The sequence below is a fragment of the Neophocaena asiaeorientalis genome, unplaced genomic scaffold (assembly GCF_003031525.2).
Source record: "Neophocaena asiaeorientalis asiaeorientalis breed wild unplaced genomic scaffold, Neophocaena_asiaeorientalis_V1.1 scaffold293, whole genome shotgun sequence".
NCBI classification, from domain to species: Eukaryota; Metazoa; Chordata; class Mammalia; order Artiodactyla; family Phocoenidae; genus Neophocaena; species Neophocaena asiaeorientalis.
In genome coordinates, this window is record NW_020173920.1 from 3452983 (window position 1) to 3480813 (window position 27831).

The 27831-nt window shown below is 47.1% G+C and overlaps 1 protein-coding gene across 1 annotated transcript in view; it reads left to right on the forward strand.

Annotated features, from left to right (window-relative positions):
- Nucleotides 1–24952, forward strand: part of BDH1 (3-hydroxybutyrate dehydrogenase 1) — a 34056-nt gene extending 9104 nt beyond the window's left edge. The window contains 7 exon segments of the mRNA XM_024752104.1: nt 5646–5700; nt 5703–5720; nt 6403–6513; nt 22872–22904; nt 22906–23021; nt 24370–24751; nt 24753–24952. Coding sequence (XP_024607872.1) covers nt 5646–5700; nt 5703–5720; nt 6403–6513; nt 22872–22904; nt 22906–23021; nt 24370–24751; nt 24753–24860 — 823 coding nt within the window. The 3' untranslated portion in view covers nt 24861–24952.
- Nucleotides 24953–27831: the final 2879 nt, after the last annotated feature.

Sequence of the window (27831 nt, forward strand, 5' to 3'; positions counted from 1 at the left end):
ATCAGACTAATTTTTTTTCACAGGTGCTGCTGTGTGAGACCTCCTTCCTCTCCAGCTGCCCTTGCGTCATCCACATTTGTCCTTCCTAAACCCATCTTGTTAGATTCAGGCTGTCAAGCTGACTCCTGACTCCTCTCAGCAGAAAGCTGGGTAACTGGTTATTGTTGCTGATTTGTGACGGAAGGAACAAAAGGGATAGAGACATAGACTGGAAGGAGGGAAGAGAAGCCAGCATTAATGCCTTGGCCAGCACAGGGTGGTGTCTCGAATGTGGCCCGGTGAGTTCCTGGATGCCAGTGCTCCGGGGACCAGCTGGTTATTCCACAGGCCTGTGGGGAAATGCTGGATTGCAACCTCTCCACCCCATCTGATTGCTCTTCTAGGTTAGGATGGAAATCAGCAAGCTCTCGTCCTCTGAATCTGGAGGCCACCTCTTTGGGATTCACCCCTCAGCAAGTTTACTGACTACCCTGAGTTTAACTTGTACCACCTGTGAGACTGGCCTAGCTATTAGAGTAAGTGGTTTGTGTGACCAGCCGTTTGCTGCCACCACAAGACCCTCCTGGGGAGAGGTGACCCTCCAGGGCAATGCTCACTATTTTATATTATGGGATTGGACTTAACCCCTCAGGGGCATTCTTAGCCTTGATAAGCCAATGTATCAGGACTGCATCACAATTAGAAGGGCAAAGACTTCCAGAAGGCCAGGGCTGGAGAGGTATCAGTGGACCCAGGCTTCTTGTCTCCTTCTGCTCTGTCATCCTGATGGTGGCCCTCACCTCAGCTGCCGCGATGTTCCTCCACCTCCAGCCTCAGTCCAGGCAGGAAGAAGCAAAGCAACATGGAAGGAGGGAGGAGCTGCCCCCGCATCAGGAGAGCAAAACTCTCCCGGCAATCATTGCAGACTTCTGTTCGCACCTTATGGACCAGGGGTAGGTCACATGATTGCTGGGTAGGCGATAGTCTGGAAAGAATTGGGCACATTGGTACCCCAGACAACATTTTGGTATTGAGACAGATGAGAAGAATAGATATTAGCAGCAAACAGTAGTGTCTGCCTTGGCTGGGCTGTGGCCTAGAGCTGATTTTGTCCCCAGAGATATTAGGACTTGGCAGTCAAGAGGCTTGAAAAGGAAACCCCATGGGGAAAAAGTCCTTTTTCTCTTTTCCTAAGGCAGCAGTTACAAACTCTGATTGCAAGTTAGAATCACCTAGAGCGCAGTGGGGAAAAAAAATCCCCGTGCCCCACCCCTGGGGACTCGGATTTCATTCATTAGGGGTGAGGCCAACCATGGGAATAGTTTAAAAAGCTTCCTTGGTTCCTTAATTCTTCTTCAACTATTTTGGGAAGAATTTCAATCGCATACAAAAGTAGAAAGTAGTAAATTGATCCCTGGTGTACCTGGGCTTCAACAGTTATCAGCTCATGACCAGTCTTGTTTCATCTGTGTTCCCACCCACTTTCCTCCCCCTCCCTCTACTGGATTGTTTCAAAGCAAATCCTGGACATGATGTTGGTGTTTAGGTATCTATTGCTAAATGGTAAGATCTCTTTTTAATAACGTAAGCACATAATCATGATCGTTTTACCAAGTGATTCTAGTAAACAATCAGGGAGGAGAACCTAAGAACAGCTGCTCTGGACCTACATCAACCAGGCCTTTCCCAGTACTGCCTGTACTGGAATCAGGTGTTGGTTTAACATGCAGATTTCCAGGGGCCACCCCATCCTACTGAATCAGAATGTCAATCAGGGACTTGGGAGCCTGCATTTTAACAAGCTTCCCAGGTACTTGTTAACTAAAGTTAAAGAATTGAGGTGCTAAGGCCTTCCTAGCCCCAAGGGCCCTCTGAACTGAGAAGTAGCCCCAAGCCAGGGATCCTGTAGCACCTGCAGGAGCTGCAAAGTGAGAGAAGAAATAAGAGCAGGATGAGGCAGTCCCAGCAGTGGCCAAAGGAAAAGGCTGAGAAACCAAGTGGTGTCCAGGAGGGCACTCCTGTGTCAGCTGGAGCTCTCTAGCAGTGTTCTTGGCCCTCGCCTTATCAGGGTTCTGCCTCTTGGGGATTGGGTGTGGAGGGATGGAGCCTTGTGCTCTCTGGAGAAGTAGAAATATGCCATTGATAGCTGGGTATGAGCAGTAGCGCCTGGTATAATACACCCAGAGATGGATCAAGTTTGAGTGGATATATTTGAATATGGGGAGGTAGGTTAGAGAAAATCTGGCAACAAATCAGTTTGAAATAATTTTTTTTCTTGCTGTGATCTTTTTGTTACTTTTTAAAATATCAAATAGTGCAAAAGGATGGCAGGGGACAAGGATAGTTCTGCCAGGGACACCTTGTTCTTTTTGTATAGCAAATCCTGGGGTTATGGTACAACAGTGATTGATTTTACATAAAGTCATTTAACTAGTTTTGGGTGTAGTGACCATACCACTCTGCTTACTTGTGACCAGTGCCCCCACCAGGGGTAGTGTCAGAGAAAGCCAAGTAGGGGCCAGGACTTACATTCTCACCCAGTAGTAATAAGGAACCTGCCTGCTTGGGGTGGGGTGGAGGAGTGTCAGAGGACACCTAGTAGAGACGGAGAGCTAGGACTTCCTCCACCTCTCAACAATAATGAGACCACACACCCCCATACAGTGGAGAGCAGTAGTGAGGCACTCCGACCCCTCACAGCCAGGGAGGTATTGGTGAAGACCCAATGGGAAGCCGGAACTCCCATCCGTACCCAGCAGTAACTCCTTCCAATTTACTTTATGAAGCTAGTAATAGCTGATTCCAAAACCAGACAAAGACTGTACAAAACAGAGGACTGCAGACCAATAGCCCTCATGAATATAGGTGCCAAAATTCTTAAAATATTAGCCAGTAGAATTCAGCAATATATGAAAAGAGTTGTAAGCCATGAAAAAGTGAATTTGTTCCAGGGCTGCAAAGATGGCTCGTTGCTAAAAATCAGTTAATGTAATCCACCAAACTGAAAGCCAAAGAATAAAAATCACATGAATCTATTATAGCAGAAAAAGCAAAATTTAACACTCATTAGTGATAAACACTCTCAGAAAAATAGGCATAGATGGAAACTACCTAAACTTGATAAAGAGCATCTATGAAAACCATGCAGCTAACATATTTCCTGGTGAAAGACTGAATGCCTTCTCCCTAAGATGGGAGCAGGGCAAGAATGTCCGCTGTCACCACTGACTCACCATAGTGCAATAAGGAAGTGCAATAAAGCAAGAAAAGGAAATAAAAGTCATACAGTTTGTAAAAGAAGAAATAAAACTATCCCTATTTGCAGATTACATGATTGACTACATAGAAAATCCCAAGGAAACCACAGAGCACTCCTAGAACTAATAAGTGAGTTCAGCAGGACACAGAATACAAGATAACATGCACAAGTCAGTGTATTTCTATATCCTAGCAATGAACTTGTGGATATCAAAATCTAAAATAATACCATTTACAATTGCTCAAAAGAATGAGTTACTTAGGTATAAATACAACAAATTATACAGGATTTGTACATTGAAAATGATACAATACTGATGAAAGAAATCAAAGATCTAAATAAATGGAGACCCACACTATGTCAGGGATTGAAAGACTCAAAAAAGTAAAGATGTTGACTTTCCCTAAATTGATATACAAGTTTAGCACAATTTCTATCAAAATCCCAGTCAGATTTTTATAGAAAAAGACAAGATTGTTCTAAAATTTATATGAAAAGGCAAAGGAAATAGAATAGCAAAAACAATTTTGAATAAGAAAAATAAGGTGGGAGCGCATAGCTCAATGAAACAGAATCCAGAAATAAAACCACATGGATATGCCCAACCAATATTTGACAAAGGTGCAAAAGCAATTCAATGGAGGAAAGATAACATTTTCAAAAAATGGTGCTGGAGCATGGATATTCATAGGCAAAAACAAAAACAGCCAACTTTGACTTATCTCACATTTTATACAAAAGTTAGCTCACGATGGATCATGGACTTAAATTATAAAACACAAGACTAGGGACTTCCCTGGAGGTCCAGTGGTTAAGACTCCGACCTTCCAATACAAGGGACATGGGTTCGATCCTCGGTTGGGGAACTAAGATCCCACATGCCTCGCGGTATGGCCAAAAAATGAAAAAACAGAAGAAAAAAAAAAACCAAGACTAAATCTTTTAGAAAAAAACAGGAGAAAATCTTTGGGTTGGGGCATAGGCAAAGAGTTCTGAAACTTGACACCAAAATATGATTGATCCATAAAAGGAAAAATTGAATAATCAGACTTCATCAAAATGAAACACTGTTTCTCTACGTAAAGATCCTGTTAAGAGGATGAAAAGACAAGTTAGACTAGGAGAAAATATTTGCATACCACGTATGCAACAAAGGACTAGCATCTAGAACATATAAAGAACTCTCAAAACAATAGTGAAAGAACAAACACTCCAATTACAATAGAATATGCACAAAAGACATAAAGAGACATTTTAATCAAAGGGGATATACTGATGGCAAATAAGCACATGGAAAGATTTTCAACATCATCAGCCATTAGAGAAATTCAAATTAAGACCACAGTGGATATCTTTACACAGTTACCAGCATGGTTAAAATAAAAAATAGTGATACCACCAAACGCTGGCAAGGATATGGGGAAACTGGATCACTGCTGGGAATGTAGAATGCTATAGCCACTCTGGAAAGCAGTTTAAAAGTTTCTTAAAAAACTGAACATGCAACTACCATGTGACCCAGCAATTGCTCTTCTGGGCATTTCCCCAAGAGAAAAACAGGTTCACACAAAACCTGTACAGGAACGTTCCTGGCCGCTTTATTTGTAATAGCCCTAAATTGGAGGCAACCCAGATGGCCTTCAATAGTTGAATGGTTAAACGAACTGTGGTACAGGATACCGTAGAATACAATTTAGCAATAAAAAGGAACAAATTATTGATACATGCGACAATAGACAATCAGATGAATCTCTAGGGAATTATGTTGCGTGAAAAAAGCCAATTCCAAAAGGTTAATATTCTATGACTCCATTCTTGAAATGACAGAATTATAGAGGTGGAGAACAGATTAGTGGTTGAAGAGGATGTGGGAGTGGGTGTGGCTATAAAAGGATAACACAAAGGATCCTTGTGGTGGTGGAACTGTTCTGTATTTTCACTGCATATGTCAATATCCTGGTTGTGATATTGTACTAGAGTTTTGCAAGATGTTACCATTAGGGGAAATTGGGTAAAAGGTACAGGGCATCTCTCTGTATTCTTAACTTCATGTGAATCTAGAATTATTTCAAAATAAAATAACTATCAGGAAACGATATAAAACCTAAGGGTTAAGACGTTGCATTTGCAGAAGGCTTTGTTAACAGAGGTCTATCACTGGAAGGCTCTTCCTACACAGTGGCAAAAATGTCCACTGCAACTGCTGGCCCACTTTGTCCCAGACTAGTAACCTGTAGGAAATAGGCCCTCCTCCTAAGTGGTACCAGCAGGTTGTCCTCAGGGGTTTGGGGTGGGAGTAGTGAGTAGGGTGGGTACTGGTGCCTGAGGGCCTGTTGAGTTGCTTCCACCCCAGAACAAGGTCTGGTGTGACCACAGCCTCTGCTCATGGCTTTCTTTCCTCTTGCAGAGGCTCGCTGCTGTTTCACTCTGCCTCCTTTGTCCCTGTTGACCGTCGGACTTACACGCTGCTTCGGTGAACCCAGTGAGTGGCAGCCCGGCTACCTGGGAGCCAGCCAGCTGGTCAGAGCCCTTCTCCCTGGGCTCCCACGCCCTGACCCACCCTCAGAGTAAGGGCTTCTGTGCTTCGAGGGCACTCAGAGCCACTCTCTCACTCGCTGAACAACCCCTGCCCCATCAAATGAAGTTAGGGGTTAAGCGTTTAGACTCCGAAATCTCTCAGTCCTTCTTTCAGTTCCAGATCTATCGCTAATTATGTTGGGCATTTTAAAATGTCTATTTCCTCACTTGTAACGTGATATAATAATCATACTTATTGTATGGAGTTACTGTGAGAATTAAAATAATGCATGCACAGTGCCTTGCCCATGGTAGGTACTCAGTGCTTGATGATGAAGATGACAGTGATGATGGTGATGGTGATGATGGTGATTGTAGATGAGGAAACTGAGGTCCAGAAAGAGGAGGTAACTTCCCCAAGCAATATTGCTAGTTGGTGGTAGAGTCTGGGTTAGAACCTGGTCTCTTGATTCTGAGTCCAAGCATTTCTACTATACCAGGGTGCTTCTCCAAACAGCAAGAGACAAGTGGGGAGGGCCAGGCCTGGCCCACTCAGGAAGCCTTAATTTTTACTGCCCAGAGGAGGCCTGGTCATTCAGCCCTCAGGATCCTGGGTTCCTAATGTGGGGTCTGACCTTTTAAAACAGGTTGCCAGCAAAGCTGTCTTGGTCACAGGCTGTGACTCTGGATTTGGGTTCTCCTTGGCCAAGCATCTGCATTCAAAAGGCTTCCTTGTATTTGCTGGCTACTTGATGAAGGTAAGAGATGGGTCATCTTCATAATCATTGTCCTTTTTTTTTTTTGCGGTACGTGGGCCTCTCACTGTTGTGGCCTCTCCCCTTGCGGAGCACAGGCTCCGGACACGCAGGCTCAGTGGCCATGGCTCACGGGCCTAACCCCTCTGCGGCATGTGGGATCTTCCCAGACCGGGGCACGAACCTGTGTCCCCTGCATCGGCAGGTGGACTCTCAACCATTGTGCCACCAGGGAAGCCCATCATTATCCTTTTATACATAGTCATTGTTTGGTAGGGTTTTAAAATTGCAATCAAATACATACAAAATAAAATTTACCATCTTAACCACTTTTAAGCATACTGTTCAGCAGTGTTAAATATATTCACATTGTTGTACAACCATCACCTCCATCCATCCCCATAACACTTTTCATCTTGCAAAACTGAAAGTCTATACCTAATATAAACAATAACTGCCCATTCTCCCCTCCCCTCCAGTCCCTGGCAACTACCATTACAATTTCTGTCTTTATGAATTGACTACTCTAAGTACCTAATATAAGTGGACTCGTGCAGTGTTTGTCTTTTTGTGACTGGCATAATGTCCTCAAGGTTCATCCATGCTGTAGCATATTACAGAATTTCCTTCCTTTTTAAGGCTGAGTAATATTCCACTGTGTGTATATGCCGTATATTGCTTATCCATTCATCTGTCAATGGACATTTGGGTTTCTTCTACATTTTGGCTATTGTGAATAATGCTGTTATGAACATGGGTGTACAAATATCTCTTCAAGATCCTGCTTTCGATTCTTTGGGGTATATACCCACAGGTAGAATTACTGGATCATATGATGATTTTATCTTAAACTGTTTGAGGAACTGCCACACTGTTTTCCACAGTGATTGTACCATTCTACATTCCTACCAACAGTGCACAAGTGTTCCAGTTTCTCTATATCCTTGCCAATACTTGTTGTTTTCTGGGTTTTTTTCCTGATAATAGTCATCATAATGGGTATGAGGTGATATCTCATTGTAGTTTTTGTGTGTGTGTGTGTGTGTGTGTGTGTTTTCTTTTTTTTTGCGGTATGCGGACCTGTCACTGTTGTGGCCTCTCCCGTTGCGGAGCACAGGCTCCGGACGTGCAGGCTCAGCGGCCATGGCTCACGGGCCCAGCCGCTGCGCGGCATGTGGGATCTTCCTGGACTGGGGCACGAACCCGTGTCCCCTGCATCGGCAGGCAGACTCTCAACCACTGCGCCACCAGGGAAGCCCTCACTGTAGTTTTGATTTGCATTTCCCTCATAATTTTTGATGTTGAGAACCTTTTCATGTGCTTACTGGCTATTCATAGATCTTCCTTGGAGAAATGTCTATTGAAGTCCTTTGCCCATTTTTTAATGGTATGTTTTCATTGTTGTTTGTTGAGTTTTAGGAGTTCTCTATATATTCTGGATATTAAATCCTTATCAGATATGTGACTTGCAAATATTTTCTCCCACTCTGTTGGTTGCCTTTTTCCGCTGGGGATAGTGTCTATGATATACAAAATTTAAAAAGTTTTATGAAGTCTAATTTGCCTATTTTTAATTTTGTTACTTGCGCCTTTGGTGTCATATCCAAGAAATCATTGCCAAATCCAATGTCATGAAGTTTTGCCCTGTGTTTCTTCTAAGAGTTTTATTGTTTTGGTCTTACATGTAGGTTCTTGATCCATTTTGAGTTCATTTTTGTGTGTGGTATTAGGTAAGGGTCCAACTTCATTCTTTTACATGTGGATATCCACTTTTCCCAGCACCACTTGTTGAAAAGACTGTCCTTTCCCCAGGGAGTGGTCAAGGTACACTTGTCAAGTATCATTTGACCATATATATGAGGGTTTATTTCTGGGCTCTCAATTCTATTCCATTGGTCTGTCTTTATGCCAGTACTAGACTATTTTGATTACTGTAGCTTTGTAGTAAGTTTTGAAATCAATAAGTCTGAGTCCTCCAGTTTTGTTCTTCTTTTTCAAGTTTGTTTTGGCTATTTGGAGTCCCTTGAGATCCCATATGAATTTTAGGATAGGTTTCTCTTGCTCTAAAAAAACATCATTACGATTTTGACAGGTATTGGATTAAATCTGTGGATTGTTTTGGGTAGTATTGACATTTTAACAGTATTAAGTCATCCGATCCATGAACACAGGATGTGTTTCCATTTATTTCTTTCACCTTTAATTTCTTTCAGAAATGTTTTGTGGTGTTCATTGTGCAAGTCTTTTGCCTTCTTGGTTATGCTAATTCCTAATTATTTTATTATTTTTTGATGCTATTGTCAATGGAATTGTTTTTGTCATTTCCTTTTCAGATTGTTCATTGCTTGTGTGTAGAAATGTGCCTAATTTTTGTGTGTTGACTTTTATCCTGCTACTGTGCTGAATTCACTTGTTATTTCTAACAGGGTTTTACTTTTGTGGAATCTTTAGGGTTTTCTACATGTAAGATCAAATTATCTGCGAGCAGATAATTTTACTTCTTCCTTTCCAGTTTGGATATCTTTCATTTCTTTTTCTTGCCTAATTGCTCTGGCTACAACTTCCAGTAATATGTTGAATAGAAGTGGTTAGATTGGCCCAAATCAACCACGATTTACTATCCATACAGTCTCCTGGAAGTTGCAAGCCTTCAACAGATTCTAGAATTCCAAAATAGTTACATTAGACAGATTCTGCCAGTGCACTTATTGTCTAGGTGGGGAGACAGATTCCTGGTGTTTCCTAGTCTGCCATCTTCCCAGAATCTTACTTCAAGCTGAGTATTTAATATCAGTACTGCCCAGAACCTGGGCCAGTGTTTGTAGCTGTTTTTTAATTGCCTTCCCAACAACTGGCTCTTCTGTTGCTTACAACAGCTGATATCTTTTCCATTCACTTCAGTGTCACTTGTTCTTCATAGCTTCATTCATTCATTCATTCATTCATTTGTTCATTTGCCAAATGCTAATGATGTTCCTGACACTTTGCTAGGTGCTGAAGAGGAGTAAGACCTGATCCCTGTCCCCAAGGAGCATTGTCCAGTGGTGATGGGACAGCCATGCACAGACACAGCTGGAAGAATTAGAGTGGAGAGTGTTCTCAGGGTTGTGCAAAGAATGTTTAATGAGAATGCACGAAGGAAGGGATTGACTCTGGCATGACAAAAGGGGTGACATTTGTTCTGGACCATGGAGAATGAATAATGCTGTCATAGGTGGAGACTGGGAGGAATGACCTGTCAGACAGAAGGAGTAACCTAACCATAGGCTTGGAAGTATGAGGCTCCACTGGGACTCATAAAGTGGAATTTAGGATGCATGAAAGGAAGCATTGGGACATGAAGCTGCAAAAGTAATTAGGAGACAATTCCCCTAATTTAGCAAGTTCTGCAACATTTACCACAATCCATTTTTAGAACATTTCCAACTTTCAAAAATTTCCCTCTTGATCATTTGCACAACTACCCACACCTACCTCTAGTTCTAGGTAGCCCCTGATTTCTGCCTCTTTAGATTTGCCTTTCCGGACTATTCAAATAAATGGAATCATACAATGAGTAGTCTTATGTGCCAGGTTTATTTTACTTAGCATAATGTGTTTGAGATTCATCCATATTGTAGAATGTATCAGTAGTTCATTCCTTTTTACTACTGGTTGGTATTTTATTGTATGGATATGCTACATTTAAAAATTCACTAGTTGATAGATATTTGGATTAAAATGTTTAGATTTTTGGCCATTGTGACTAATGCCACTATGAACATTCACATACATGTCTCTGTGTAGACATGTGCTTTTACCTGGTTCCTTTTTTTTTTTTTTTTTTTGCGGTACGCGGGCCTCTCACTGTTGTGGCCTCTCCCGTTGCGGAGCACAGGCTCTGGACACGCAGGCTCAGCGGCCATGGCTCACGGGCCCAGCCTCTCTGCAGCATGTGGGATCTTCCCGGACCGGGGCACGAACCCACGTCCCCTGCATCGGCAGGCGGACTCTCAACCACTACGCCACCAGGGAAGCCCCCCTGGTTCCTTTTAATGGAATTTAGACACCAACATCTGGGCATTAGATGTTCTCATTGCTAATGGGACATTGCTGCTCCTTGATCTCCTCAGCGGATGAAGCTAGAAGACGTATATATAATCATACCCACGTATATACATATACCCACACTATATCTATTTATATCTATCTCCTATATACATTTCCTATAAATATCACACACACACACACACACACACACACACACACACACACACACAGTTCATGAGGTTATACTGACCTATTCCAATTCAACACAACAGCATTCTTCCTGCTTCCCTCATTCCATATTTGTTTCTTCTTTTCCTGCAGTTAGCATGCTGATTCCCAACTATATCGATATATTTACTAATTTAGTTAATCCTACAATATATACACAAATGCTTCAGAATTGCTACATTCATACCATTACAAACAGCAAAGCTACTAAGTTGTTGTGTCAGGCCAGATCCTGCAAGAAGCAGGTGCCGAAATAGGATTCGATGTAAAAGAGCTTGATCTAGGGAATGCCTGTAATGGCTAAAGGGCAGAGAGCAGGAGAAGTCAGGGCAATCCTTTAGACTGCAATGCAGGTCTGTGAAAAGAGGAATAGGTAGGCGCAGGTCAGACTGCAGTTCAGTCTGAGAGTCTCGGCTGGGATGATGGGGACGTCCCCAGCAAAGGTTATTTATTAGAGGAGACCTGCCTTGGGCAGGAATGGCCCTGTACTTTTGTCATGCTTGGCCATTGGCTGAGAGTAACTCAGGTACATATGGCTGTGGCCATGGCATTCATGCCGCAGTGGATCTGAAGTTGCGGCAGCTGGAGACCTTCTGTCAGCTGCTCCCACAGCAGGTTGTCCTGAAAGGAAGTCTACTGTGGCCACCACAGTAGAGCTTAAGATTTCTTTAAAGTGTTTTTTATCTGTTGACCAAAGGTATACAAAGCACTGTGTTTAAAGTTACTTGGATTAATTATTATTAATTTGAAAAAGTTTGATTCATTTGTTTGTATTTTGTTCCCCCTATTCTTCTTGATTTATTTAATTTTAGAAGATATAAAACATTAACAAGTATCTAAAGTCAAAATTATATAAAAAGGTAAACTCAAAGTAGTGTTACTCTCCCACCTCCTATTTTTTTCTACTCTACTCCATTCTTTCATTTTTCCCTTCTTACACAAATGTTTATACTCTTTTGTACTTAAGAAACTTACCAATATATCTTGGAAACCACTCCATGTGAATTCACAGAGATCTTCCTCACTTTTTTTAAACAGCATCATAGTACTCCATTGTGTGGGTGGACCATAGTTTACTGCACTGGTTTCCTATATACGCATGAGCATTTAGGTTGTTTTCCAATATCTTGCAATTACAAATAATGCCACAATGAATAACCTTGTGAGTATGTATTTTTCACATATTTTTTGGAGGTTTACCTTTAGGGTAAATTCCTAGGAATGAGATTACTCTTAGGTCAAAGGGTTAATGAAATAAGTCATCATTTTAAAAGATATCCCCCAATTTCCTATCATAGGCGTTGTGTAATTTTATATTCCCACCAGTAATGTATGAGAATACCTGTTTCTGCATACTTTCACCAACAGAGTGTACTTCAAACTTTTGATTTTTGCCAATCTGTTAGGTGAGAAATGTATCTCAATATAGTTTTAATTTGTATTTCTCTTACTGTGAGTGCTTCTTTTACTGTTCTTTAAACGCATGATCCAGAAGTTGCACATATAGCACCCATGCTGTCACTGTATTGGCCAGAGCTTAGTCACATGGCCTACCTAACTGCTAGGGATTCTGGGAAATGTAATTGGTATTCTGAAACAATATGTACCCTGCAGGGGTTTTACTGCTATAGAAGAAGGGAAGAATGGGTATTCAGGACAACTTGCTGTTTCTGCTCAGTGGATGAGACATTTTTCTTTATTTTGAAGGCAGTAGGAACCCTGGGAAGGAATTTTTTTTTTTACTAGGTTTAATATCTATAAAACAGTATCTGTTCAATGTAAAAAATGCAAGAATATGAACAAGTATAAATAGTAAAGTAATTTGCATTGTCATGGTCTGAACATATTTCTAGATCAGAGTTTGTCCTTTTAATTTTTACTTATTTTGCATTATGAAAGTAGTACATATTCCTAATAGATTCAAACAATACAGAAATATGTGGTGTAAAAAAGTGAAGTCTTTTCATTTCAGTCTCTTGCCCCAAAGTAACTGCAATTCATCTGTGCACTATATTTCTTGCTTTCGTTATTATGAACAAAGCCACAGTGAATAGTCTTGCACCTACGTTTCATTAGTAATTCTTAGGAAAAATTTCTAGATGTGGAAGTGCTAGGTGGAAAGGTGTGCAGATTTTAGAATTTATTCAAATCTGCCAGAGTGCTCCCCTCGAAAGCTATACCAGTGCCTACTCCCTCTAATGGTGAAGGGATTTGGGGGGAAATGGGTGTGGCCATGCTTAAGGTTGGGTTCTCTGTATAATGTGGACCTGCCTTAACAGGTCCTGGCAGGAGTCGTGATGCCTCAAAACACTTTGTGCCTTTAAAATTCCTCATTCATATATTCAGCACCTGTGCCATTGTGCTGGCCTGTCCAGGGACAAGGTGGGAGCACACCTGGACCTAATGCTGCAGAGGAGCTTTCGAGAGGGAGTCAGGGCCTTGGGTGCTAGTCCTAGATCAGCCACTAACCTGGGAACTGGGCAAGCACTTCGCCTCCCCAAGCCCCAGTCTGCTCTTACTTATAACGAGAGGGTCCGACTGGGTGATCTTAGGTCCTTCCACTCCTGCAGCGGTGATTTTATGAGTTAGTGACACGTACTTTGAGGAGAATACCAGGCAAATCACTGCCAGGTTATGTCTGGTGGTGTCTACCTCTTGAGTATTACGGTGTCATGGTCTGTCTGTTCTGGTTAAGAGCTAGAGGGGGCAGAAATCACTAGAGGTCTGAACTAGTTATGCAAACCAGAAAACGGTCAGAGCCATTAGGGGCTATGGATGAAGTGCTGCTTGAGTTGAAAATGGGAGCTTAGTCTTCCAAGCTGGTTCTGAGATGTTAAGCCGCATGATAGATTCTAGCTACGTCTGCCAAACACTCTGCCTGCTCTTATTTAGTTACCCCTCCTCTAGTGCTTCAGATCTCAGTGCCTCAGGTCAGCTCAGGGACTTGGCTCCCCCAGATAGGTGTCTCCGCCCTCCCACATCATTAACCCCTCACTCTCTACCAAATCACTTTGGCACATGTACATGCGTGTGCGCGCACACACACCACGACACAACTCCACTTCCTGTGTGTGCTACCACCCCATTTCTCTGCTTTCCTTTATAGAAAAGCACCCCGAGAGGGTTTCTTGTACTAGATATTTTCATTTACTTTCCATTTTTTTCCCCAACGTAGTTAGTTGGGGCTTTTGCTCCTACCACTCTGTTTATTTGTTTATTCACCAAAAGATGTTTATTGAGCACCTGCTATGATCCAACAACATTCTCTGTTGGAGCTACAGCATGTACCAATTCAGTGACAGGTTCTTGCCCTGTGGAGTTTATGTGGGGGGAGGAGCTAGACAAGGAATACAGTAAGTAAGTAAATTGCTTCTCTGTGGGATAATAAAAGCTATGGAGGAAAATAAAGCAGGAAAAGAAGGTGGAGGGTGAATGTGGTGGAAGGGTTTTAAAGAGGGAAGAAGGACTTCACTGAGAAGTGAGGGACCAAGTCATGCAGATGCGTGTGGGAAAAGGGGACGGCCAAGCCAAAACCCCCAAGGAGAGCGTGTGCCTGGGGGGCTAGAGAAACAGCAGGAGGCCTCTGTGGCTGAAGCCCAATAAGTGAGAGGGGCGGAGTATGAATGAGCATGGGGGGTGGTAGTGGGAAGATCTGTATCGGAGGAGGAAAAGATTGCCTCTCTGGGAGCGCAGGGAAGGCTTGGTGGGCCAAGATGGCATTTCATCACCATCTGTAAGGACGAACAGGAGTTCCCCGTGGTGGACGGAGGTGGCATATCCAGACATCACTGGTACTTTGAGGTAGCTGAAGCCTAGTGCCCTTTGTGGAGGAAGAGGAAGCTGAGAAAGGAAGGCAGGACCAGACCAGGCAGGGCTCTGAATGCCTCTGATATGGCTTTTATCAAGGATAAAAGCCCCTATTTTGTCAGATCCATTGGCTACTTCTCAGACCATTTTCATACGCAACCTGTCAGCAGCTTTGACCAAACAAACCACTCCCGCTTGTAACGCTTTGTTTCTTGACTTTGTGGACACCCTGCACTCTTGGTTTTTCTCCATCTCCTTTGCTGGCTCCTCCTTTGGCTCATCCTGTAATATTACAACACTCCAGACTTGTTCCTCTTGTCACCATGTTTCTAATACGTGTGATAGATGCTCACATATAATATGTGCTGAGTGTCCTCACATTCTGCCTTGAGGTGCTAGACTGCTAACGATAAATGCTGAGAGACTGTGAAACCTTTCTGCTGGGACTAGCCCATGACCTGCCTCGATGTTGTAATAAATTGAGGTAGAAGAGGTTGAAAGGTTGGAAAGGGTAGTTAGGGTGCTGTGCTGTTTTCCCTCTGGTCTCAACTAAAATGAGGTGGGCTTCAAGAGAACTTACTTGGAGAACTTACATTTTGTGCCTTGGAGTTTGGAGGTCACAAAATGGTGTGTTAGTGTTTACCAAAAGAAGTCTAAAAGCCCTCAAATGAGGGTGGAGTGGCTCATCTGGAAGCAGAGCAAAGAGAGCCCCTAGAGAGAGGGCTGTCCTTCTACCCAGGCAGGACACTGCCGCCTGGACCTGATATGCACAATGGGAGAGCTGCCTGGAGTCATCTTAAGGGCACCTGTGCAGTGAGACCTCTAGGAGGGTGCGTGTGACTCAGCCAGAAGGGTGTCCCACTGAAGCGCCCAGGCTGAGGGAGGAGATGCCCAGGTAGAGGAGGGAATGGTCCAGTGGAAGGATCTCTGCGGAAACCACAAAAGTGTCCCAAGAAGGGCGGACCAGTTCTTGAGCACCTGCTGTCCCAGGGCTCCAAGAGCAGACAACAATGGCACCACCCTCAGAAGACTACATCTTGCCCTTTCATTAGCCAGCCCCTGCATCCAGCCCTGGAAGGGTCAGAGATTAAGGAATAGGAGAGGAGAACGAACTTGAAAATAGTGAGAAGGCCAGCTTCCAGCCCTGCTACCTGGCACCCCACTCCCACTTCCCACAGCCCTGCCAGGCCTGGGTCAGGGCAGGCTCTAAACTGGATATAAATTGTTGTGTTTTTTTTGAATTTTATTTTATTTTATTTTTTTATACAGCAGGTTCTTATTAGTCATCCATTTTATACATATCAGTGTATACATGTCAATCCCAATCTCCCAATTCATCACACCACCACCACCCACCCCCGCCACTTTCCCCCCTTGGTGTCCATACGTTTGTTCTCTACATCTGTGTCTCTATTTCTGCCCTGCAATCCAGTTCATCTGTACCATTTTTCTAGGTTCCACATATACGCTTTAATATACGATATTTGTTTTTCTCTTTCTGACTTACTTCACTCTGTATGACAGTCTCTAGAGCCAAACTGGATATCTAAACTGGATATAAGTTTGAGAGTTTGGGTATTCAAGCCAGACTGGACAGGAGTTATTTGATTAGTAGACTGAACTGGACTCCCTGCCAAAACAAAGAGGTTCTCTGTGATCTGAGAATGAGTGGAAAAGCTACAAGACTTGCCTGAAATTTCATCCAGGGGTGGTAAAGTAGCTTACAGACGAAGTTTAAAGGGATAGTGAAAGAAGTGGGTTTATCAATAAACCGGTTACACAGGCACCAACACAGTCGGACCGAATGCTTGTCCCTGAGCAGCAAGACAGACATGGACAAAGACAGAAACCCTGGAGCCAGGGAGGCAGTGTGGCCCGGGCAGTGCAGCCTGGGCCCCGGGACAGGTGGATCCGGAAGGGGACAGACTGCCATGGTCTGCGGGCTGAGCGGGGTTGGGAAAAGTTTCCTTTGAACAGCTGGAGGCAAACTGACAGCAGGACCTGCAGGCTGCTCAGAGGCAGATGAGGACTCCTGGGAGGAATGTCTGGAGAAGGTAGGAGGGTGGGGTTTCTCTCCTGGGGCCTGAATTCTGAGCCTGAAGCTGTGGGCTGTGAGATTAACCCCCGGTTTCCTCTGTGAGAAGGCTCTTAGCTGCCAAGCTGCCAAGCTAAGTTCCTGCCGGTACCCTGGCCTAGAGTGAGGGGCTTCCCCCGGGAACTGCAGGGGCATTGGCTTGATGCTGGCTAGAGGCACAGGAGAGGTCTGGCGTGGGGCCCGAGAGCTGCTGCCAGATGGCAGCAGGGTTAACGAAGTCCAGAGGAGGAAATGTCACTCAGCTCTCGATAGCAGCTGGAATCCGTGCTATCGGAAGTAGACATCAGCATCCCTCAGAGACTCAGGCCACGCGGGCTCTACCCCAAGGGGCATTTGAGGAACCACGATATGAAGACTGAATTAAAACAAGACATGTGTTTTCCTAATGTCCACGTGCTGTCTGTGGGAAAGAGAGGTGTCTGTGGGCGCCAGCCCCTCCAGCCTCTGGACTTGAAGATGGCGTCCAGGGAGCTCTTCTCTGGTGCAGCCCTCTGTGGGGACGGCAGCAGGAGCTCCAGGCTCGTCTGCTCCCCCATAGCTGGAACACCATGTTGTTTGGGAAGACTGGCATACCGGGGGGGTTCAGCGTGGACTGAGCCTCACACCTGGCTGCTCTGTGCAGAGGTGACTCTGGATGTGGCTGGCATTCCTGGTGCTACACCGTGCTGCTGCTTCCAGGGCCACTGGGGAGGCCCCCTGGAGAACCTGGGGTTAGGGTCCTCCTAGTTCAAACCACTGACCCTCAGCCCAACCTGCAGAGAACTTTTCACCGCTGGTGTATGCTGACCATCCTCCTGCTTCCCGCTCTGGCCTTCCTGGGGATGTTTGTTTCAGTACCAGATGTAGCCCAGGCCAGCCCTCGGCTGAGAGTAGGCATTTCTCCATCACTTCATCCTCTGGCAGCTACTCCTTTCCTCTCATAAGATGCATCACTGTTCTGTAGACCACTGAGAAAAGTCACTACCAATTAAATTATGACTGACAGTGTTTAATTTTCACATCGATCGTAGCTCATCCCTATGGTGAAAAAAGTATGTGTCATAGAATACAGGAAATACGGTAATACAACCTGCTTAGGACGTGAGGACTAATGAGATAATGCGTGTCAAGTGCTTAGCACAGTGTGAAGCACAGTAAACAATAAATGATGTCTAGTTTATTCAAATCCTCCAGCAGCTCACCCCGGACCCCAAGCAGACCCCTGCCCACCTCTCCTGCCTCATGTCCCACCACTTGCCCTGCCTCTGCTCTGCCTGCAGTGGCTTACGGCAGGACCGTAGTGCCCCTCCTCCTGAAGTGCCCCATCCCCAGGCCCCCTCTTGTTAATGTCCTCAGCTGGCACTGCCTTTGGAGGCTCTTCCCTGCCCACCCCACCTTCTGTGCAGCCTCCCACCTCCCACGAGCTTTCATACAGCAAAGTCACCCCGTATTCTTTGCTTACCCATCTGCCTCCTTCCCTAAAACCTGACTCTTTGCGAACAGAGGCTGAGTTATTTATTTTTGTGTCTGTGTTCTTAGCACAGTGCTGGAACATGACAGAGGCCCAAGAAATGTTTGCTGAGTGAAGGACACTTTTCTCCTGTTTAATAATACCTGAATTTGCATAGAGCTTGTCATATAACAGGTTTTTTTTAAAAAAAAACAATTTCCTCATTGCACTAACCTGAGCAGGTCAGGACAGGTGGCGATGCCCTTATTTCCAACTGTAGCTGGAACAACTGGGCACCTCTTAAGGGATGCACCTGAGTACACAGACCCTGGTTCTTGTTGTCCTCTGCCGCCAGGGCAGAATCACCTCCATTCCCTGTACTAGTCTGGCCAGTTAGCCTAACCGGGCAAGGCGGGGAGGACCCTGGGTTGCAGGGGGAAGCACTCACCCCCTGCCCTTGGATTGGGCTCAAACCCCAGCACCACCCTGACACAAAAACCTTTCCCTGCTGCTTTTTTCTGCTCGATGCATTTCAGGAAGGGTTGTTAAACCACTTACCATGACCTTACTTAACCAATACTGCATTTTTTGGCAGAAAGATGTGAAGATTTTTAGGTCTGAAAAAGAAAAAAAATCTGTCAGATACCTGGTTGCACATGTCTCTCTCTCCCTCTTTTTCTCCCTTCCTGCCCCCTCCTCCCAACTGTCTTTTTCCTGGTAAAACAGTGCAAATTCCCGCCTTCTCAGGCAATACTGTCTTTGACCTCCAGGTGGTGCCCTCCCTGAGCTTTCAGACCAGATGCCTTTCCTAAGCTGGTGGCCGCTCTGAATCGTACTCCACCCATCGACCCCAGCAGGAACCTTCCGGGAGACAAGTGCATTCTCCCCACTCCCATTGCCTGCACCGTGGAGGGCACATTTTGATGGCGAGTTTGATGCCTTTCACCCTGGCTCTGTGGAACAGTTGCTGCCAAAGCCAGGGGAGCCAGCCGTGGTGGTGAGATGAAGGGCATTGTCCGATTAGAGCTGGTGAGCCATCTGCCATGAGCCCCTTTGCTCCCCAGCAGGGCTCTAGGGACTGGACATCCAGAGCCTGTAACCAGCCCTCTCCTCCCCACTGCAGGGAAAGGCCAAGTGAGTAGACCAACCAGCAGGCTGTGGGCCTGGCCTGATCTTGAAACCATCCCTTATCTTGCATTCAGTAAACATTTATTGAGTGCCTACTGTATACTTGGTAGTATGCTGAGCACCTGAAAGGGTATGAGCAGGGAGGAGAAGTTGGTAGTTGGGCACCAGCCAAGTGGATGTCAGTGGCTTCACGGTGGGACCAATGAGGAACAGTTATAGCACTGGAGACATTATGCCACGGACAGGGAAGACCCTACATCTGGGGCACCCTTGGTCTGGGAGTGAGAAGACTGGAGTTACTCTGGGCTTAGCCTCTTACTAGAAGTGTGATCTTGGGCTTGTCCCTTCACCTGTGAGGGTCTCAGCTTGTCCATCTGTGAGGCTCACATGTCAATCTGACCACGGCAGGAGCATTTCAACTAAAGCTGCTCTCAGACTGAGGGGCAGGGGAGCTGAGCAGAGCCAGGAAGCAGCGGAGGCAGGAGGGGCTGCGATGTCAGAGGAGTGGCAGGCTGTTCAGGCTCAGAGAGGGCAGAGTCCTTGGTGGGGAGTGGGTGAGAAGCATGGAAGAGGAGGCCTCGCATGCCCCACTCTGGAAGGGAAGCATAGGAGCAGGAAGTGGTTGACCGAGGAGGAGGGTCTGCCGGAGGGGGTCAGAGCAGGATGGAGGAGGAGGAAAGAGACTGTGACAGGGAGACCTGGGAGGGCTTCTCCAACAACATAGGAGGGAGGCAACAGGGACCCAAACTAATGCTGTAGACACAGGAAAGAAGGCACCGATTCTAAGGACGCAGCAAAGGAAGGCAACAGCAGCACAGGGTTAAGTGCCAGCGCTGTGTCCTCACACAGACCTGGGTCCTAATGCCCTCCTGTCCACTGGTTAGCTGGGTGACACTGAGCAAGGTTCTTAACCTCTCTGAGCCTCAGTTGCCTCATCCAGATATGGAACAATTTAGTATCTATCGTACTCTTTTATAGGTTGGTTGTGAGGATCAGGAGAATGAATGGATGCAAAGTGCTTAGTTCAGGGCCTGGCAGCTGTCCTTTTGATCTTTCTCAGTAATATTAATAGTACTCTTGACTCATTAGATGGGGAAGAGATGAAGGGGCTGGAGGAGTCGAAGATGACAGTGAAACTATTAGCAAGGAAGAGGAGCAGGCTTGGGCCACTGGGCACTTGGTGTGTTGGTTGGTTAGGATGAGTTGGGGACCTGTGGGACATGCAGGTAAGAGCGATGGTCTGGAGGAGGAGGTGGGGTTGGGAGGAGCCATGACTCCCTGGGGGTACATGGAACAGTTACTCGGAGGTGGCGATGGGGCCGTTGCAGGAGAACAGCTGTCACCCAGACCAGCAGGAATGTCATGAGTTTATTCAGAATGCTGGCTGAGGACTCCAGTGAGCTCCTTCGTCCACAGACCGTTGCTACTTATCATGTCGTCAGAGTTGTGATCCAGGAACAGTGTGCTTCCACAGGTCAAGTTCAGTTAAACTTTTTTCGTTATCGGTGTCAGATGTAATTAAATTTTAGCTGGATAAAAGGACTGTATGTATTTTATGTTGTGTGATACTGTGCCATATGAATCAAACACAAAGCAGCTGGAAATTTCCATGAACATAAAGAAGATGAGGCTGCCTAAGCATTGAGTGTCATTTGAGGGAAGGTGCACTAGGACAGGACATTGAGGGACAGGTGGAAGAAAGGGGTCAGGGAAGATGGAGGAGATGCTTGGGTATCATTAATGCGAAGGGAGGAGTGAGGGTCAGGATCCATAAGTGGTGTAAGCACACCAGGTGCGGAGGGAGAGGTTGAGGCCAGTGAAGATGGCGGGGGTGAGGGATGAGGGAGACGTCCTTAGCATGGGCCGCCCTGGCCACCCTGGAGCAGCATGGGGCCGGGACCCAGAGTGGCAGGGAACTGGGAAACTGGAGAGTGTAGCTTGTGTTCTCAGAAGCCTGGCTGTGGAGGGAAGGAGAGCAAGACGGTGGTGTGAGGGGGTAGCGTGATTAAGATATGGGACATGGGGACATGGTATTTACAGACAGTCATTCACCTGACAAACATTTATTAAGCATCTGCTGTGTACAATGTTGAAGGGAGGGAGCCGGGGCAAGGGAGGAGTGGAAGTTGCGTAAGAGAGAAAATGGATGGCTGATGGTGTGGAAGGTGGAGGGTGAAGTGGCAGCATTGACAATTAGTGAGAGGCCTCCTGCTTCTCCTGGTGACAGGAGTGGGGCAAAGACATGGAAAGTGGGGGTGAGAGCGTCATGAGCACTTTGTTAACCAGCCATTTCCTTCCTCTAATAAATGACCTTAATTCTCCATAATTGAAGGAGAAGGCACCAGAGGTCAGTTGAGGAAGCTTTAATTTGGGTAACACGAAGGAAAGAAGCTAGAGACCAATTACTCTGTCATTTACACAAACTCATTTCCATGATTAACTAGGGGTGACGCAGGGCCAGAGTTCCCACAGGCAGGGGTCAGCCCCCCAGGAGGCAGCTGTGCCCTGAGGCTACGCCTTGGCAAGGAGCACCTTCATGGCCACGGGAGACTAAATCCTGAGGGATTCCACAAAGAGGCAGGGCCCCGCCGTCCTGAGGCTCCAGCCCATCCAGGCCTTACACCCAAAAGACAGCTCAGAGGGGGCCCTGCAGCTCAAGGCTGCCTCCTCATTGCCCCGTCCCCCAGTTCAGCTCTGCCTCTGCCTCAGCCTCACCGGTCACACCAGAGCCAGCCTCCCCCCTTGGGTCCTCTGTTTCCCGAGCTGTGAGAGTAGTAATCAGGCTAAACGGACTCCAGTGACCCTTCTAGCACACAGTTCTCTGAGTCTACTTATCTGGCCCTTAGCTGGCCTTGCAGGAAACAGTCAACCCAAGTACACTCAGAGAGTGTATGTTTGCTCTGACCCTGTACTAAGCCCCATGGGACCACACAAAGCTGAGGGGTATTCGCTACCTGCAAATACTAGGTGTGTCCATTGTTCATGTTGATGAACAGCTTAACAGGTGCCAGGGGCTCACCACATGACACCCAGCCAATAGTGCATGGTTCACAGAGGATGGAGTAGTGGTTAGGAGGGTCTTGGAGTGGAGCTGGACTGGGGGCCCCACCCGACATCAAGGCTTGGCTGAGCCTCTAACTTGCTGTGTGACCTTGGACACCGCGTCCCCTCTCTGGTCCTCCAGAGAGGGCTTGGCCTGGAAGACTCCTGAGGTTCCCCTGGTTTCTGGCAAGAGGGAGAATACAAGTGAAGGCTCAGAGGCAGGAATGAATAAACAGGTGCCCAGGTGCAGGGAGTGGGATGAGACTGGAGGGAATAGGGTAGAAATGAGTGAGGTGAGGTGGGGCTCCAGGCTGGAGGAGGGCTGGGTCATGATGGGTCAGAGAGTCGCTGCAGGCAGAAGTGAGATGAGAATTGGACACGAGACTGAAGGGAGGGTCACAGCCTGCAGTTTAGGCCTCTCCATCTCCTGTCATTCCTGGGTGACTCTAGAACGTGTCCCGAGAGCCTTGGACAAGAAGCTGGCAAGTTATGGGGAAAAGGAATGAAAGTGAGGAGGGGAATGGCATGCAGGCTGATGGGTGATATCCAGAGGCCGAGCCCTGTGATGAGTGCGGTTCTGTCCCCTCCTGTCCAGGCCTGTAGGGCCTGGTTAACAATGCGGGCATCTCAATGTTTGGGGGATGTGGAGTTCACCAGCATGGAGACCTACAAGGAGGTGGTGGAAGTAAACCTCTGGGGCACAGTGCGGGGGACAAAACCCTTTCTCCCCCTCATTTAGAGGGCCATAGCTGAGTTGGAAAGGGACCTTCTTCCTGCCCCCTGGGCCTGCTCTACCTTTTCATCTTTGCTCAGAATGGAAATAGGTCTCAGCAGACTCAACATCCACTGCCCTCACTGGCTGAGTGCATGACCCCCAGGGGCCACACGGGGCCGTGGATAGTGACCAGCGGGGGTGCCCTGGACAGGGGGGGCGGCAGAAAGGGATGTGTGATTTTCAGAAAGCAGAGCAGGTAAGAGGTCAGCAGTCTGCACCAAAGGCTAAAAGATTACAGTTGTAATCCCAGTCTGGGAACCTAATCTAGACAAATAACCACCTTTGTGCACAGAGCTGTGTGTACACATCAGGTATGGAGAGGGGCGTGGTTAAGTAAATGTCGGTATATCCATTCTATGGGTTACTATGCCATAGTTAACCGATGAGACAATTGTAGTAGGTGAAAATAATAATAGTAATAATCAAGATGAGAAATTGCCAAAACAAACCACGTTAGGTGGCCAAATGTAAGCAAACCACCTAAGTCACTGACTCAGATTTTCTCCCAATAGCAGCAAACAATTATGGCAAAAAGGGGAAGATCCATACCATCCATCCCAGTGTCCCAGCAATGACAGGAGGAACCCAGAGAGCAGCTGTAGGGTTTTGGAAGAAAACCCCCATCCTTCAGCAACTTCCAACATAGAGGTTTCTGAAAGGTGTCTCCTCACAGTGCCCAGGTGGGGCTGTGCCTTAACTTCCTGGGTGCACACCCAGGGCGAGTGGGTCTCAAGTCTGCCTGGGCTTACCGGGCAGGCTGGATGGCTCCTTCTCCATCCACTGCCCCACGGCTGGGAGAGGCTGTGGTCAGCTCCTAGCACCCCCAGGCTGGGCCTATGGGAGAGCTTCTCCAGCTCCCCACTCTCTCCCGGTGCCTGAGACTCTGTCCACATGTCTTAGATCTGCAGTCAGGTTCAGAACCCTGCCCCTGCCTTCTTGGCGACAGAGCCCGACCAGGTGATAACAATTTGGGGTTACTGGCAATAGGAGAACATGGCAGGCGAGACAGAGCTTGCTGTGTGTTGCTCATTTTACTGTGCCCTCCCACTATGTAGGCCTGCTTTCCACTCTTTCCTCCTCCCCTGTCCTGCCTGGGAACAGCCAGCTACCCAGGAAATACCAGAGATGCTGACGCTGATGTGTGGGCCTGAGCTGGCCTTCATTATAAACGAGGGGGCCCCCTGACCCTGGCTGGTTCAGAAGGCGGAGCCCCAGCCTGACAGGCCGCAAAATAGCTGTCAGGGGCCAGGAGGCCGGGTTCTGGCCAGATCTCCAGAAACATGCCAGGCCCCAGACCCTCTGCAGGTATTGTTCCGTGAGCAGGAGTTTGCTGTCTTGCTCCGCAGGCTGCGTGGTCAACACCAGCGGCATGCTGGGCCGCATGGCCCACGCGGCCGGCCCCCCGTACTGCATCACCAGGTTTGGGGCGGAGGCTTTCTCCGACTGCCTGCGCTACGAGGTGCACCCACTGGGAGTGAAGGTCGGCGTGGTGGAACCCGGCAACTTCATCACCACCACCAGCCTCCACGTCGCTGAGCGCATCCAGGCCATCGCCAGTAAGATGTGGGACGAGCTGCCTGCGGGGGTGCGCAAGGACTACGGCCGGAAGTACTTTGACGAGAGGGTCACGAAGATGGAGACCTACTGCAACAGCAGCTCCACGGACACGTCCCCCATCATCAGCGCTGTCACCCACACCCTGACCTCCGGCTACCCGCTACACACGCTACCACCCCATGGACTACTGCTGTTGGGTGCGAATGCGGATCACGACCCACTTGCCCGGAGCGATCTCCGACAGGATCTACATACACTGAGGAGTTTCGCACTGGCCTCTGTTGTGGAGCCCTGGGGGGAGGGAAGAGGACGGAGGGAAGGAGGGGGAGGGGCTTGTGTCATTACCTCTTGATTACCCACTTGTGGATTATCCCAGTCCCAGGAGGACCCACTACCAGTCTGAGCGTTAACCAGAGCAGGCAGCCCAGCTCAACTCGTGTGCCCAGTGAATGGCTCGGGCCTTCTCAACTGGGGTGCAGAGTGGTGGGCAGGGCCCACAAACCTCAGGGCAAACATGGTGAATCTGTCTTTCTGGAATTGATTTTATACAACGATTTTAGGTAGACATCTTTATATTAAAAACAGATTTATTATAAAATAGAATCCAAATCCTTTATATTTTAAAGCCAAAGCATCAGTTCAAAAAGTTTATCTCAGGACTCCCCTGGCGGTCCAGTGGTTAAGACTTCGTCTTCCAATTCAGGGGGTGCAGGTTCGATCCCTGGTCAGCTAAGATCCCACATGCATCGGGGCCAAAACACCAAAACATAAAGCAGAAGCAATATTGTAATAAATTTAGTAAAGACTTTAAAGAAATGGTCCACATCAAAAAAATTTATCTCATTTGATCCTTAAACCAGCCTCATGAGTAAAAAGGGCAGTTTTTTTTTTTCTTTAGTACATGAAGAATTTTGGGCTCAAAGAGGATACATGAATTACCCTTTTATTGCTTATAAATCAATTTTGCTTATATTGCTTTATATAAAATATAAAAGTCCAAGTCGTGTGTTCCTGCCACTGCTGTAGAAACATTTCACATTTTATGTTCTGGGGCTGCTCTGGATCCAGTTATCTGAGGATCCTGTGATGAGCTCTGTACCCTCACCTGGGCCATATATACCATGTGCCCACCATGCACCTCTTTGCATGTCCTTGGTGCTGCTGTGTGCAGCCTGCAGCCAGTGATTCAGAGCTGAGTGGAGGGGGTGGCAACATTCTGGAGATTTCCATTTGAGGTTTCTCCAGCTTATCTTAGGACAAACTTGTGTGGAGGTGCTCACTGGTTAAGAGGTCATTTGTTTCTGGTTTGGGTCCGCTTGGTCTTGCCTGCGGTGGGACCCCTGTTGATGGGACATTCTTGGCAGGAGCTGTGATACATAGGACGGGCACTGTGGCCTCTCCTCCCCCAGGGGTGGGTCCAGGTTCCCTGTCTGTCTCACCTGGTGCTTATACACACACACACACCTGTTCTATGGTGCTCAGGGTGGCCTTCATTGATGGCTCACCTTCCTTCTATGGACTTATTTTTAATTAAACCAGGTCACTGATCAGCAGAGTCTGTGTTATCACTTCTTGGGTTTGGGTTTTTGGTTTTTTTTAATAAATTTATTTATTTTACTTGTTTTAATTTTTGGCTGCGTTGGGTCTTTGTTGCTGCTCGCAGGCTTTCTCTAGTTATGGCGAGCGGGGGCTACTGTTCATTGCCGTGCACGGGCTTCTCACTGCGGTGGCTTCTCTTGTTGTGGAGCACGGGCTTTAGGCGTGCAGGCTTCAGTAGTTGTGGCTTGCGGGCTCTAGAGCACAGGCTTAGTAGTTGTGGTGCACGGGCTTAGTTGCTCCGTGGCATGTGGGATCTTCCTGGACCAGGGCTTGAACCTGTGTACCCTGCATTGGCAGGCAGATTCTTAACCACTGTGCCACCAGGGAAGCCCTTGGGTTTGGGTTTGGGTTTGGGTTTGGGTTTGAAAGCTAGTATCCCTGCAATTGCCCAGAGCCTGCGTGTTTGGACCAAAACCAGGCAACACCCTCCTCCAGGTATCTGCAGGCCCTGGGACAGGTTCCTGAGTACCAGCCCTTCTGCCTTGCCCTGGAAGGGCCAGGCCTGCCGCTAGAGGGTGCCCTATCTCCTTTGCAGCCGGAGTGGCCTCAGCTCCTGATTTGGGAGCTCCCACCCAAGCCTGAGGTCTCAAAGGTTTGGTGATTCCCCACCTTGGAAGTGGTCCAGGCACAAAGACACAAGGCCCCTTTAGAAACAACTCTTCCTTCTCTTCTAGTAGCTGCCTGGCTTAATTGTGGAGCCTGGTGCTAGGAGAAAGCAGAACCTGGAGAGCTGGAACCAGCCATGGGGCTCAGGCGGCGCCAAAGAAGAGAGGGTCTCACAACGAGAAAATTCAGCCTGTCTTTTGGGATTTGATCCCCTCTGTCATCAAGCAGGGTTGCCCTGCCCAGCTCCCTATCTGTACCGTGAGGCCCAGAGGGCCTGTGTGGATGACAGGGTGGGCAGGGAGACTGAAACCCTCCAGAGCTCAGGGAGGGACACTTGATGGTCATTGTCTTTACATAACAAGAAGAGCTTTTTGAATCACAAGGCTTGCCTTTCAGAATCTCATTTTTATATCTCAGGAGATTTTGTTTCCATGCTTAATTTTATTAAAGGAAAATGTATGCAGAACTTGAAGTTACTCGTGTGCATGGATGCCTGGGAACTGGCAGGAAAGGGAGATGGTCATACGCTCTGGGTCAGGATCAGCAGTAAACCGAACACTGGAGAAGACGCATCTGCGTCTGCTGGGACCATCAGGCGTTAAGTCAGGACTGCTAGGCTGGCCTGCAGGCTGCCCTGATTTTTAATTTTTATCCCAGTGATTGGAAAGCCCAGAGCAACTTCCCTCCAGATCATCTCAATGCTAATGAAAACCTCATAATTGCTATTCACCTTTTGGCAGCTGAGAGCCTCCTTGGAGGCAGGTCTCATTTTGATCCTTACAAGAGACAGCTGAGGTGGGCAGAATAGAGGTGGTTATTCCTATTTTGTAAATGACATAACTGAGACCCAGAGAGGGGAAGTGACTCACCCAGCGTCACAGTGGGTCTGAGCAGATCCAGGGCCAGCACGAAAGTCTGCTGAGTGGTGCTGTTCACCATCACCTCACTCTGTGGCCCCAGGAGCCCTGGGAACCAGGTGGATGGCTCAGGGTCGCCTGGTACCTAGACCCTCACTGCCTGTCAGCA